This window comes from Podarcis tiliguerta (assembly GCF_965153285.1).
Source record: "Podarcis tiliguerta genome assembly, chromosome: 5".
In the NCBI taxonomy this organism is placed as follows: Eukaryota; Metazoa; Chordata; class Lepidosauria; order Squamata; family Lacertidae; genus Podarcis; species Podarcis tiliguerta.
The window spans coordinates 13,982,408-13,996,875 of record NC_139538.1 but is presented as its reverse complement, the minus strand read 5'-3'; the positions used below and the strand labels follow the sequence as shown (position 1 = coordinate 13,996,875).

Here is a 14,468-nt window from a genome sequence, read left to right as displayed (position 1 = left end):
ACTGAAATACACTGCCTGGGTTCTTTCTATCTGCACAAATCGTACTGGTAAGCGCCGGAGGTAGTTTCTTGGGGGTTTGGTGATACCCAAACCAGTTTGCAACTTGAATCTGCAATTACCGCTTGAAATTAACATAGAACTGATGTCGAGAGGAAAACGGCATGTTAATGCTTGCTGCGTTTCGCTGCAGCAACATGGGGATTTATCCAGATAAGCGTCTTCCTCTCTTAACGTTATCAGTAGAAAGTTAGTTGAATAGTATCCCAGAGTGCTTTGCAAGGCACCATTTAGCCCCAAGGTGCTCGGCTTGTTTCTCTACTAGCTTCTGTATTTATTCTCCTAGCCCACTTGAAGCAGTTTTAACAGGACAGGGAACCCGCCCACTGCCATTCACACTGTTGGCTGATCATCGCATCACTGCATGCCTACTGTTAAGGGCAGGGCCAGCCCAAGACCTTTTGCTGCCTGAGGTGAAAGCGAATATGGCGCCCTTCTGTTCTGCACAGAAGCCAACCTGTTTATTGAACATTCATCCTGATTTGCTTGCACAAAACATACTCAGAGGTTAGGTTATATCTGTTCACATCTGAAGATTTGTTCTGACATGTTTGCGGGGTGGTTATACAACAATGAGCATTCATCCTGATTTGCTTGCAGGGTGTTTATACGCTAGTCATTCTTTGCGGTCCAAACCTGGTAGAAAAGAGACTCCGGCACTTATCGAATGTGACTCCATAAACTAAGTACAGCTTCTGTGCATGCAAGATGCCAGCAGCACTCTTGCTAAAGTAGACGTGAGAGATAAACCCCAGAATAGCTCCTGCAGAGGTGTGCAGCTATACACAACCTCCACTATATCAGACCTGGTTCACAAGCTATGCATTTTGGTTAGGAAATGTTTTATGTCTGCAGCCCAGGGGCCAGAATCCACACAGATTCATCCATTATACATGCATGCCTAGCCTCATTGTTTTCAAGGAAAGAGTGCCGTAACTGGCTAGACATTTATGATCTTCATTCCCCTCCCCCATCCACTAGAGTGATTTCCTAGGGTTCTGAGCCGTAACCTACATGCGGAGGTGCTGGCCAATTAACATCCAATTTCCCCCGTTGTCGCTTTCAGTCCTGGCACATGGATATGGGGGGGGGGGGAGGAGAATACTATGGTTCCAGGAATTCAGAAAATGCAACAAGTGGTCAAAACAAATCAGAATCCGCAGGAGCTCTAAACCCTTAGCTGTAGCACAATTTTCACCTGCAAGGATCAAGTGCTTTTCTACTTTGATTTCTTTCACCTTAAAAATAAATGTCGTTTTCTTTTTCTTAATCTTAAAAGAAGTGGAAAAGCAAAATGTTTCTTGTTTTGTTTTGTTAAAAAACACATGTAACTCTTTCCAACTCTTTTCACATTTGCACACTCCTCCCCTTAGGTAGGTGTGTGCCTTCTTTTTTGCTTGTGCAGCACAGCCTCACAGCTAAAGATGCTTTAAGCCTCTCAATGTCTTTGGACCGAACACGCCTGTGCCTTGTGTTCATCGTCGGGGACTCATTCAGCAGTTTGGAATGAGAAACCGGTTTCGGACTACTGCCAGAAGTTAGCCCGTTTTTAAACATGGATGTTAATAATTGCACGACACTACAAACCAGCTGCCTGAGGCGCCCACCCCACTCTAACTGACCGCAGGACTGGCCCCAATGAGTTGCCTAACAACTACAGGATGCATTTCCCTCCACTTCTGCCAAGAAAACAAATTGCAAGGTTCTAGCGGGACGGACAGGAACAGGAAAGTCTCGCTGGGCAGGTGGTAGGAATAACAAGGCATCTGGCGGGGGCTTGCACAGTACTCACAGCTTAACAGGGTCAACTATTCATAGTGGCCAATGAGAGCAACAGCCTTGCTTGCAGTGAAAGCAACACATCAGAAACCCAAACCTATTTTTGTTCTCTCTTTATATGTTAACAAGGAAAGGATAGGCGGGAGGGGAGGTGATGGTACTAAATGAAGATGTCTCTTGCTTGAGAAGCAGTCTATGCACGAGGTGTTTGCAGGGAACTTGGTTTGTATTAATGCAAGAAAGTAAGAAGAGCCCTGATGGATCAGTTAATCATAGAATTGTGGAATTGGAAGGGGGTTCATCTGCAATGCAGGAATCTAAGCTAAAGCCATGACAGATGGCCATCCGACCTCTTCTTGAAAACCTCCAAGGAAGGTTGCTTTCACCATGGCCCACAAGCTGGACCTTAGTACAACAGCTCTCCAATTGGAGCGCTCACAGGCCAGTGTTTCCCAGTTGTCGGTGTTTATACTATATATTTTTAGATTTGCCTCGGGACAGTTTTTAAACCTCTTTTGTTGACCACCAGCATTGTGCTTTCCATTTTTTAAGTTGGGAATAGATGAGTTGCTTTGGAAGATGATAATCAGGCATCCGCACAACATGACCAGTCCAACAAAGTTGATGTTGAAGAATCATTGCTTTGACACTGGTGATCTTTGCTTCTTCCAGGACACTGGCATGAGTTCGCCTGTCTTCCCAAGTGATATGCAAAGGTGTCATGGGCTTTGAAGAAGCTCGAACTCAGGATGAAAGGAGAATCGTGCTAAGAGGAAGGCACGCTTGGCAAGCCCTCACCATGATCAACTCCCACCTGGAAACCTATGTCCCCACTGTGAAAGGATGTACGGATCCAGAATTGGCCTCCAGAGTCACTTACGGACTCACTTTTAGAACCGTGTTTATAGAAGACAATCTTACTCATCTACGAGTGATCGCTGAAGAAGAAGAAGAAGAAGAACAACAACAACAACAACAACAACAACAGTGCTTTCCCCATTTGCAGTTGCCAGCAACTGGTACTCCAAGGCATACAAACAGGGCCAGCTCACCCACAAGGCAGACTGAGGCAGCCACCTCGGGCAGCAGAATCCTGTGGGGTGGAGCCGCCACCAGAGAACCAAGGAAAGGTGGTGCTGTCTTCTGGCGAGATCTTGCAGGAGAGTTGCAGGAGATCTTGTGAAATCTCACTGGAAGACACTGCCATGTGACCCCAGTAAGCAAGGCTTGGGCAGGGGGAGGGGGAGGGTGGAGCAGCACCTTTCCATTTTGCCTCAGGCAGCGAAATGGAACAGGCCACTCCTGCCTACAGTGGAGTGGGAACCTAGGCGCTGCGCTTCATAGCCACCGATTAACTTACCCTCCATGAATTTGTCTAGCCCTCATTTAAAGCCGTCGCTATATCTGTGGGTTAAACCACAGAGCCTAGGACTTGCTGATCAGAAGGTCAATGGTTTGAATCCCCACGACGGGGTGAGCTCCTGTTGCTTGGTCCCTGCTCCTGCCAACCTAGCAGTTTGAAAGCATGTCAAAGTGCAAGTAGATAAATAGGTACCACTCCAGCGGAAAGGTAAATGGCATTTCTGTGCGCTGCTCTGGTTTGCCAGAAGCGGCTCAGTCATGCTGGCCACATGACCCGGAAGCTGTACGCCGGCTCCCTCAGCCAGTAAAGCAAGATGAGCACCAATAAAGCGAGATGAGCGCCGCAACCCCAGAGTCGTCCGCGACTGGACCCTTTACCTTTTTATATCTTGTAGGATTGAGTTCCACAGGCAAGCTGCATGCAGCAAAACATTGCACACATGGGTGTGAATCCAGAAATGAGAAGAAAAGGGTGGCCTGTAGCAGGAATTCTGTTGCCTCCCCCACCCTTTTCTAACCATTTGGTATACTGCCATTGCAGCCGCTGTTCTGCTGCTTCCGAGGAAAAAGGCTGAATGTTTTCCATTAAGCACAACATCTGCTTCTTCTGCAACAGCCAAACTTCACTGCTGGGGACGATGGTTTTGGCACTCTTCATTTAACACTAATTGCACAGGCTTAAATTGTGGTTATTTTCCAACATGTGTAAATTAACACAGCAGCGATAAAGACAAAAGAGTGAACCTGGATTTGAAATTGTGGGAATTGCCCCCCCCCCCGAGGGGAGGGAGGAACAGGTGGCAGAGAGCTGTGTATTCATGCATGCATGTGATGATGTCAGAGTCCACTGGAATCTATTTGACTGCCTAAGGCACAAAGTGCTAAGCACGTGTGTGTTTCAGCCAAATTAACTGTTAAGAAACAGCAACAGCAACAACAGTTAGGAAACCAAATGTTGGAACGCTCCCCCTGTCTCTCCACAAACGGAAGTACTGGAGAAATTGTTGTTGAGGGCTGTCGATGACAAGATTGCATATCGTTACATATATTTAGGTGCCAGGTGAAAGCATTACTTCAGAGGTGGATTTAGGGCAGAACGGCTGCTTCTGTCCTACTGGATGCTGAGCTTAGGGGGTGCCACAACAATGACATAGTGAAGGGAGCAGAGCGGAAGGCAGATGGGGGGCAATTTTGGCTGTGCACGGGCGCTGCTGAAATTTGAACGTCCATCAGATCCTAATCCTGCTTTGTTTCTTCTGGAACAGCAGCTGCTGCTTCTGCCTGCAGATCCAGCTGTTGAGTGGAGTCCTCTTCAAGTGTTCAGAGCAAATCTGTGTGAGCTTAGGGAGGGTCGATGGCAGGGTGCACAGAGACATAAGCCCTGCCCCATCCCTGCTTGTGGTAGTTTCAGTTCAAGGCTTCCTGCTTAAAGAAGGAAGGTCTGCAGGGATTCTGAGTGTGTTCAGCTCAACACACTTGGAATCCAAACTGTTGCATTCATGTGCTGTTCACTGCTCTGCATGCAGAGTGCCTCATGTAGGCCCTGGAATGTCCTCAGTCTGCAACCCTAGAGAGCTGGTGCCAGCCAGTGTAGACCAGTGGGTTCTCAAACGTTTTTTTCTGGGCTACACTTTCTGAATGAAAAGTTGCCTGTGCTACACTGAACATTTTGTTGATAAGGAAACAACAACAACAACAAGTAGTTTAGATTTGATATCCCGCTTTATCACTACCCTAAGGAGTCTCAAAGCGGCTAACAATCTCCTTTCCCTTCCTCCCCACAACAAACACTCTGTGAGGTGAGTGGGGCTGAGAGACTTCAGAGAAGTGTGACTGGCCCAAGGTCACCCAGCAGCTGCATGTGGAGGAGGGGGAATCAAACCCGGTTCACCAGATTACGAGTCCACCGCTCTTAACCACTACACCACGCTGGCTCTCAACAACTCCTAGCAGTGCTTGGTTTATAACACAGACCACAACTACTTTATAATAAGCTCATGGGACACCCAGAAAGTATGAAACAGTGCAGCTACATAAGAACATGAACCATTCCCCAAAGATTGTAAATGAGCCTCTTACATAATGACACACACCTTAAGAATGTATACAAACTCAGTGAGAGGGGTGAGCTTGCAGTTCTACTTGATGCTCTTGCTCTCATTTCAAAAATATATCTATCCATATTCTGCAATTTTAAAAAATATACTGTACTGTGCTATACTATATCGAATGTTCAAATGTTTCTTTGATTGTCCTTGATTCTACCCGCCACACTTGCCATCCTCTTCTGCCACCCCAGTTTGAGAACAAACTGAACTGCTAAACTGGAGGGACCAATTGTGTAACTCAGTACAGTGGTACCTCGAAAGTCTGTTCGACTCCCAAAACATTCGGAAACCAAGGTGCAGCTTACAATTGGCTGTAGGAAGATCCTGCAGCCAACTGGAAGCACTGAAAGCCACGCCAGATGTTTGGGTTCCAAAGAAAGTTCGCAAACCGGAACACTCACTTCCGGTTCGGGAGCCAAAATGTTTGAGTCTCAATAATAATAATAATAATAATAATAATAATAATAATAATAATTTATTATTTGTACCCCACACATCTGGCTGAGTTTCCCCAGCCACTCTGGGCGGCTTCCAACAAAGATTAAAAATACATTAAAATGTCACACATTTTAGGGCTGCCTTCAGATGTCTTCTAAATGTCAGGTAGTTGTTTATCTCTTTGACATCTGACATCTGATGGGAGGGTGTTCCACAGGGCAGGCACCACTACTGAGAAGGCCCTCTGCCTGGTTCCCTGTAGCTTTGCTTCTCGCAGTGAGGGAACCGCCAGAAGGCCCTCGGCGCTGAACCTCAGTGTCTGGGTAGAACGTTTGTCAACCAAAGTACGACAGGGGCGCCACACTCTTTGAGAACAAACTGATGTAGAAAATGGACCAATCGTGTGACTCAGTATAAGGCAGCTTCCCAAGTTCTTCGCTCTAGCCACTATGCCTCACTGCCCTTAGACACACCATGCTCTCTCAAGGCCATCTGTCCGCAATAAGGAGCAACTTGATCTAATTCACAGGCTTTTTAAAAAACGTTAGCAGGATAATGCATGTGAAGTATGCTTAAAGCACCATACTAAAGTTTAGTATTCTTATAGGGTAGGGGGACTACTTTTGGAATGGCTGTGGACACAAATGCACCGCAGCTTTGCATCTTGAACGGAACCATTAATGCTGCGGAGGGCAGAAAATTCAAATGGTAGATGTAAGCATCATAGTCCCGTATGTTGCCAGGGGAAGCTGCTTGTGTCCCTGTGCAAAGTGCTTGTTGTGTGTTCATTAATGAACAGAAAGGGAGACTTGATCTAGTTAATGCCGCTGATCGCATTAATGACACAACACACACTGTGTTTATTTTTTTCCAAAGAGTTTCTCTTGCGGACTCCGTAAGTAAAAGGGAGAGAGAGCAAGGGAAAAATGCGTCTGCTTCCATTATTTATCTCTCGAGATGAAACCCGCAGAAAAAAAGGGGCACTCTTTGTTTTGCTATGCGCTCCCAGGATAAATAACAAAAACAAATAAATTATTTGCACAGGAAGGCATCCTGTACATGCATCAAGAGTCAGCGGTCAAGTAAACAAAGCATGGTTATTTTGTTATCTCTTTCTGATATGTGAGCCGCACACGCTCTCCTAGAACTATAGCTTTATTGTGAATTGGTGAATAGCCATTCCGAAAGGTGATGGAAAACCCTTTAAATTTCTCCAGTAGTTATCTGTTTTAATTAACTCATGCCGCACGGAAATGCTAGCTGTTGGTTTAAACAAATTTAGCACCAGCTGACGTGTAACTGTTGATCTAAGACCGAGAGTGCTGGGATTGTATGCGGAGGAGTCCCGTAGGGTTCATTAGAGGACTATGGTAGGCAATAGGAGGGCTGTGTTGTCTCTGACACAATGCAGAGGTAAACTATAGAGTTTACACTGGATGTAGCTACAGCCTCCCTTCTGAATGGCTTTAAAAAGGGGTTATACAAATCAGCTGAGCACTTCGAGAGGAGAAATGCAACATGAAATGGTTGAAAGATCATATATCTGAAGAAGTGTGCATGCCCACGAAAGCTCATACCAATAACAAACTTAGTTGGTCTCTAAGGTGCTACTGGAAGGAATTTACAGTGGTGCCTCGCAAGACGAAATTAATTCGTTCCGCGAGTTTTTTCGTTGTATGAGTTTTTTCGTCTTGCGAAGCACCACTGCATTTAAACACTGACAACGGCGGGGAGGGGCGGGGAGAAGCAGGACAGCTGCTGCAGCCAGTACCTCAGACTCACCCGCGCATTGTGGCCACCGTGCGACGCGGCTGCTGGAGGGCGGCGGGGCTCAGGAGCACGACTCCAGGGAGAGAGAGGCGCTGGCAGCAACGGCTCTCTGAGGGGAGCGCGCAAGGGGGGTGGGCAGTGGCGCGAGGCACTAACCGTCAGCGGGAAGGTGGGAGGGAGACGGAGGAGCGGGGAAGCGTGCGTGCGTGTGTGCGTGCAGTGACCGTCGCCATGACACGAGAGGCAGGGCCGTTTCGTCTAGCGAAGCAAGCCCTTAGGAAAATCCGTCTTGTGAAGCACCTCAGAAAACGAAAAACCCTTTCGTCTTGCGAGTTTTTCGTTTTCCGAGGCATTCGTCTTGCGGGGTACCACTGTATTTATTTTGTTTTGACTACGGCAGGCCAACACGGCTACCTACCTGTAAATATATCAAAAAGTTCAGCACAATTACCGTATTTTTTGCACCACAACACTCACTTTTTTCCTCCTAGAAAGTAAGGGGAAATGTCTGTGCGTGTTATGGAGCGAATGCCTGCGGGTGGCGGGGGGGATCTGCTGCAGTCGTGAGCAGAGGATCCATGGTTCCCCTTCCTTCCCTCCTCCGTGGTTACAAAGCATGGATCCACATGGATCCTCAGGATTTTTGCATTGGGCTACTCCAAACTCACTGTCAGATCACATGTCTGTGGCCACAGCATGAACCACAAAAATCATATATCCACTATTTCGTTTAGAATATTTTTTTTCTTGTTTTCCTCCTCTAAAAACTACGTGCGTGTTATGGTCTGGTGCGTGTTATAGAGCGAAAAATACGGGTACTTCTGGACTGAACTGGCACAATGGAGTTTATTTCTATCACACCACATGTGCTAATTGGCTGACCAATGCCAGGATGTCTGTTTTATCAACTCCTCTTTCTGTAAATGCCGCTGTCGGTAACGTAATTATCGCGGTCTGTGCTTTTCTGCACTTCATTTCCTTCTAACCTCGCTGTTCACAATGCTCTCCTTCCAGATAATGTATATCTGTACCTGCAACTTGGGATTAACCCTGCACCTGATGAAGTTGTCTGTGGAAGCTTGTGCTATACTAAATGTGTTAGTCTTTAAGGTGCTACCAGGCTCTTAGCTGTTTACCCTATCGCAAAGTTTCCTTACTCCCTACATTGCTTGATCTTTGTGGACTTACATGATTTCGGGGAGAATTATCGGATCTGGCACAAGAAAGATGTAGGCACATCAATCATTCCAAACAATTTGGCAATGGCTGCGTATACACACTTCCATTTGCTCTTCAATCCACCTCTGGTCTGGCAAGCATTGTACACATTAACCACCCGCTATTTCTCTTGCTGCTTCATATGAAATACTGCGCTTTGATGTGTTTGCATCCAAATCAGCCTTGATCCGAATTGAGAAAAAGGATGACCTAGCTGCCTAGCTGCGTTTAAAGTTGGCAACATGTGCAAAGACTTGGTCATCTTGATGGGTTGCATGGGAAGAGTCTATATCTAGATGAATTCAAAGAGCACCACCCCCCACAAAAAAACGATGAGTGGCCTGGGCACAAATTTGCCAAGGCAAAATTTCAGGATGGTGATGTTCCTGACTTTTTCAGCAAACAAATTTGACCCCCGAGACAGACCTTTCCTTCCAAGAAACTGCTATATCTGCTGAGTCTTCAGCAATGACAATTTTTTTTTTTACCTTCTGAATTTTATTCCAGACACGTTCTTTATCACTTTTCCTTCCTTCGAGGGTGTCCATGGCATCTGCCATTAGTGACTGCAGCTGTGACACCAAGATAAAAATTATCGGAATGGAATTCACACAGAAATAACTTCTCTAAATACACAGATTAAAACCTAATTAAAAAATCATTTGTACGCTGATGATTTTATTGCTCATCCTTCGCACAATGAGCACCACCATCATCACCTTCTTCCTCTTCTCATCCACATTTGCCTTGTGTTATTGTGGGATGGATAATGCCCAACAATAAGTGTGTGTGTGTGTGTGTGTGTGTGTGTTGGTTTTCTGTCAGAAAATGTGCACTTAAGGAATTTCGCAGAAGCTTGCTTTGCAATGCACTATGTGTTTGTAAATATTAGAGTATTTCAGTCTCATTAATTTCAGCATGAGAGTGGAACACCTACTTAAATGCCGTCTACTGAGCTCAACAATCAACTCGAAAGTGTCCAACTGGCTAGGCTGCGTAGATTAAAAGAAACAAAGACATTTATGAAAAAGGCTTTTCAACACCCCCCCCATGGGGCACTTAAGGTGGTTCATAAATAAACATTAAAAACGCAAACTGCAATCTAGCTTTTGGGCCACACATACATAGAAGCAGCACCCAGTTTGACTGAACTGAAGGATCGAATCAAACTGTTTAAAGTTCTCGTTTTAACAAACTGGCAGTGTTCTAAAGGTGCAGCCAGGTGGGTTGCGATGTGAGAGATCAGTAAGATTTCTCTTAGTTAGAAAAAAAAGTATTTGCGGTGTTATGCTATCCTTTCCCTCTGTGGGTGCTATTAATGTGTTGCTGTTTGTTTGTTTTTAAAGTTAAATGTGGGAAGCCCAGATTATAGATCTCTTTCTGCATTACTTAAAAGTGGTGCCCTAAGGGAAAAGAAAAACAACTTGTCGTAGAATATTCTGCTTGGGGGTTCTCTACGGCTGCCAGGTTTGGTAAAGAAAGATCGAAAGCAATGCAAACACTCCCAAGGCTTGTTGAAATTCTACCCTTGAGAAGGTCACTGTGTCTTCCGAAAGGTGAAGTTTGCAGCTGGGAGAGCCAGGTTTAAGTAACGGTTTCCCAGCATGTGCTTAAGCCATGATGTATGACTTGGTCTGCAAGCCATCCCAGAGGAGAAACCACCAGCCACTGCTCATTTGCATGCAGTAATTAATTTAGACGCATGCAAATGGAAAATTATCCATTGCGTTAGTTTGAAGCAGAGCACTGGGCTGTGTCTCCAAGACCAGCACATTTACTGGTGGTCTTCACGGAAGCGTTTTTGTTGTTGCAGAGTCCCCTGGTGCTCCTGAGGTCATAATGAGAACAAACGCACCCTTGTAACCTCTCATTGCAATACTAACGGCCTGTGGAATGTTCTCGGGTGAGGATGTGAGCTGATAGCAAATGCCTGGAGGATGCCAGTCTCAAATTCAGTTTTGCAGCAATTTGTGATTTTTTTTTTTTTAAATCCTCATGGAAATTTCTCAGCATTTCATCTGAAATTTCTCATAATGCACACATTTTTGCATGCAGTTTTAACTGATGTATACACCCATTTCCCCAAGCAATTTCCCTTAATACGATGCATGTTTGTTATTTTCAATAATATTTGAATTCTTATGCACACTTTATCCCAATGTGTGCATTTCTGTACACATCCCTTGTCTGGAGAACCTTATCGCACAGTTTGGAGAAGCGCAAATTTTGAAGGATGGTTGTGTTTCGGTTTGTATATTGTTTAGGAAAATGTCCATTTGTTAAGCTTGCCTTTAGATGTGGGCTGAATCAAATTTCTTCCCCATCTGTACACACAGCCCCCTCTGTTCTTTTTCTTAAAATTTCCACTTGGGTGATGGCAGTGGACTGAGACACCCTAGCCCCACATCTCTTTGGCGTAAGCTCTAAAAAGCAAAACGAGCTTTGCAGAATCCGAATTACTGTGTTGCAGATGAGCAAGGTCTCAGGCCTCAAGGTCTCAGGCCTTTTTGCAAGTTAGTGACTGTGATATTTACGGAAAGGTTATGGAGCTGAAATAAGACCAGGGGGTTAGTCGTGTTCCCTCTTTAACCAACATCCAACCTCTGCGGCCCAAACGTAACAGCTGTATTGGGCAGATTGGTGGAAACATTAAGGGCTCAATTAGGGTTGCCATATTTCCAGACAAAGTTGTTAAGCTGTTTTTTAAGGCAAGCACCCAAAAAACAGGGCCCAAGCTGCCACCACCCCCAAACCTGGACATTTGCTTACAACTGTAAAATTTCCCCTGAATGTGCATGTAGGACATGTCTGGGATTTCCCAGACGTATGGCAACTCTAGGCATTCCCCTCACAGACCTACAATTCCCAGAGTAATTTAACAATCATCCCCACTTCTCTCAGGGGATTCTGGGAACTGTAGCTCTCTGAGGGGAATAAGGCTGCCTTAACCAGGGCTAGATTAAGACCTCCCCCCAAGCATTTAAAAGGGTTTGGCACTCCCATATATATCTAATTCAAAACCATTAAATAAAAATTTCTTGTCCAAAACGAAACAGTAAGATGGGAAATAATGTTTATTTTTGTGTACTTGCGCTTCATTTATATTTGAAAAATAAATAAATCTGTGGTGCCCGCCCCTGTTCTCTGGATGCCCTAAGCACACACTTATTTTGCTTAGCGGTTAATCCAGCCTTGCTCCTAACAACTCTTAGCAGCTTTTATAGCTAATGGGAAGCCATGACATGCTCTCCAACACTTCTCCCATGAAAATAGGGGCATCCTATTCCACAATATTATTAATACTAATAATTGTACTATGTATACCCTGCCCACCTGGTTAGCTTGCCCCAGCCGCTCTGGTTAGCTTCCAATATATATAAAAGCATAATAAAACATTGAACATTAAACAAAACCCTTCCCTATACATGGCTGCCTTTAGATGGCTCGGGGGTCGGATAACTCCATACCCTCCAACCAGTGCTGCCCCCCCAAAAAACACACACACACGTTTGGGGTACTCTCATTTTCCTACTCATATTGAAATAATACCCCTCAATGAAGACAAACTTAGATTCACAAAATGTTTAGGGGTATGCGTATCTCTGCGTTCCCCCCCAGAAAAAAAACACTGCCTCCAACATTTCTCCGATGAAAATAGAGACATCCTAAGGAAAAGCGAGACGTTTCAGGATCAAATCAGAAACCGGGACAGCTTCATAGCTGTCAACTTTTCCCTTTTCTTGCGAGGAATCCTATTCAGGATAAGTGAATTTCCCTTAAAAGGGGGGAAACGTTGACAACTATGGACAGCTTTTGTAAATCTGGGACTGTCCCTGGAAAACAGGGACACTTGGTGGTGGTGGTGGGGCATTCTGCCACGACCATTTAAAGCAGGCATGTCCAAAGTCCGTTGGGGGGGGCCTAATCCGGCCCGCCAATTGATTTAATCCAGCCCCCGTGGCAGTATATGTCCTGGGGTAAAGTCCTAAAAAAAGCTCAACAGCTGCAATCCTAAAAAAAGCTCTCAACCACATTGGTTGGCCCTCACGCATGCTCACTTCATCAAATCTGGCCCTCTTTGGAAAAAGTTTGGGCACCCCTGGAAGTGATGTGAGAGTGCTTTAAACAGGACCTCTGACTGCCAGGAGCTCTCTGTCTCCTCAGGCAGAGGCTCTTCCCCATCACCTGCCATCTCAGGGGCCCAGATGTTGCTGGACCACAGCTCCCATTCTTCTTGATGACTGGCCATATAGCCGGGGCTGATGGGAGCCGGAGTCTAATAGCATCTGGAGGGCATTCGTTTCTCCATGGAAACAGGGACCTTCGGTGTACAGAGCAGGTGCACTGCCGCTGAGCTTGAGCTTGTGAGCTTCCTGGTAGCATCTGCTTGCCTGCTGCGAGAAACAGTGTGGATCTTTCATTTTGATCTACTGCGGCTCAAATGTTCTTGTGCTTATTTCCCTTACTTACATCTGCTGTAGAGAGTCCATTTCTTGCACATTCAGTGAACGTTCTCTCAGTCGAATAAATAAACAAACAAAGCTCCTTATTTCATTTTCTTTTAGGTGGTTTCCCCCGGTTCGTCTTGTACTCTTGATATTTACGCTACGGGATGCTAATAATCCTGTTTATAATGCACTTTGTTTCATAATGCAGGAAACACCCCAACGCTCCTCATCCTCCACAATAAAGAGATCTGAGGGTGGCCATTTTAAATGCAGTGATGCCTCTTGAAGTGTTATATGCCTCTTTTGGGTTTAGCCCTCGCTTTGCCAAAATGGGCCCAGGTTTTCAAAGCAGCTGCTAATTTTTTTATTTTAAAAAATAGGCTCAGGAGGGGAAAGGCAGAAGAAAAACAACAACCCCATTGTGTTTTGTTCCTCTTGCTTGACAAGCAAACCCGCACAGCAAGGATTGAAAACCAGATTGCTCACCAGTTCAGCATCCTGCTGGCTGATGTCTTGGAGGTAGGGGATAGTGGCGAGCTCAGCCATGGCTTGGTTGATCACTTGCGATTGCTCCTTGATGCGCTGCAAACGGCCGAGCAGGCTAGCGTGTTGCAGCTTCTCTATCACCCCCGAACATGCGCAGAAAGTCTCCTGGGCCCACAATGAAACCCAAAGAGGTTAGACAAGAGCTGAGGGACGTCATCCGGCTATTGTATTGTTATTGTTATTATTATTCATATTTATTATATTTCCATCCCTCCCTTCCTCACAAAGGAGTGACAATGCAGCAAAACATTACAGTCAAACCTCGGGTTACAGACGCTTCAGGTTGCGTTTTTTCAGGTTATGGACTGCTGAAACCCGGAAGTACCAGAATGGGTTACTTCCGGGTTTTGGCAGTTGCGCATGCGCAGAAGCGCTAAATTATGCTTTCGCATGCACAGAAGCGCCGAATCACAACCCACGCATGCACATGCATGCAGCTGCGGGTTGCAAACACTGTGGGTTGTGAACATGCATCTCGCACAGATCACGTTCGCAACCCGAGTGTCCACTCTCTCTCTCTCTCTCTCTCTCTCTCTCTCTCTCTCTCACACACACACACACACACACCACATTAATAAACATCTACCTACCTACCTACCTACCTACCAGCCTCATTAAAAAAGTAAGAACATTTAAAAGAAGTCACATATTCACACAGGCCACCATTTCAAGCTTGCCAGAAACAGTATATTTCAATCAACAAATGCCCGGCTGAACAGGCTGTTTTTAAATTCCTCCTGAA

At 45.5% G+C, this 14,468-nt stretch overlaps 1 protein-coding gene across 1 annotated transcript in view; it reads right to left on the bottom strand.

Annotated features, from left to right (window-relative positions):
• Positions 1-14,468, bottom strand: part of SPATA16 (spermatogenesis associated 16) — a 163,407-nt gene that overhangs the window by 21,695 nt on the left and 127,244 nt on the right. Inside the window, exons 9-10 of the mRNA XM_083442238.1 lie at positions 13,667-13,831; positions 9,221-9,304 (exon numbers count right to left, since the gene is read on the bottom strand). Of these exons, the coding sequence (XP_083298364.1) occupies positions 9,221-9,304; positions 13,667-13,831 (249 nt within the window). The remainder of the gene's footprint in view (positions 1-9,220; positions 9,305-13,666; positions 13,832-14,468) is intronic.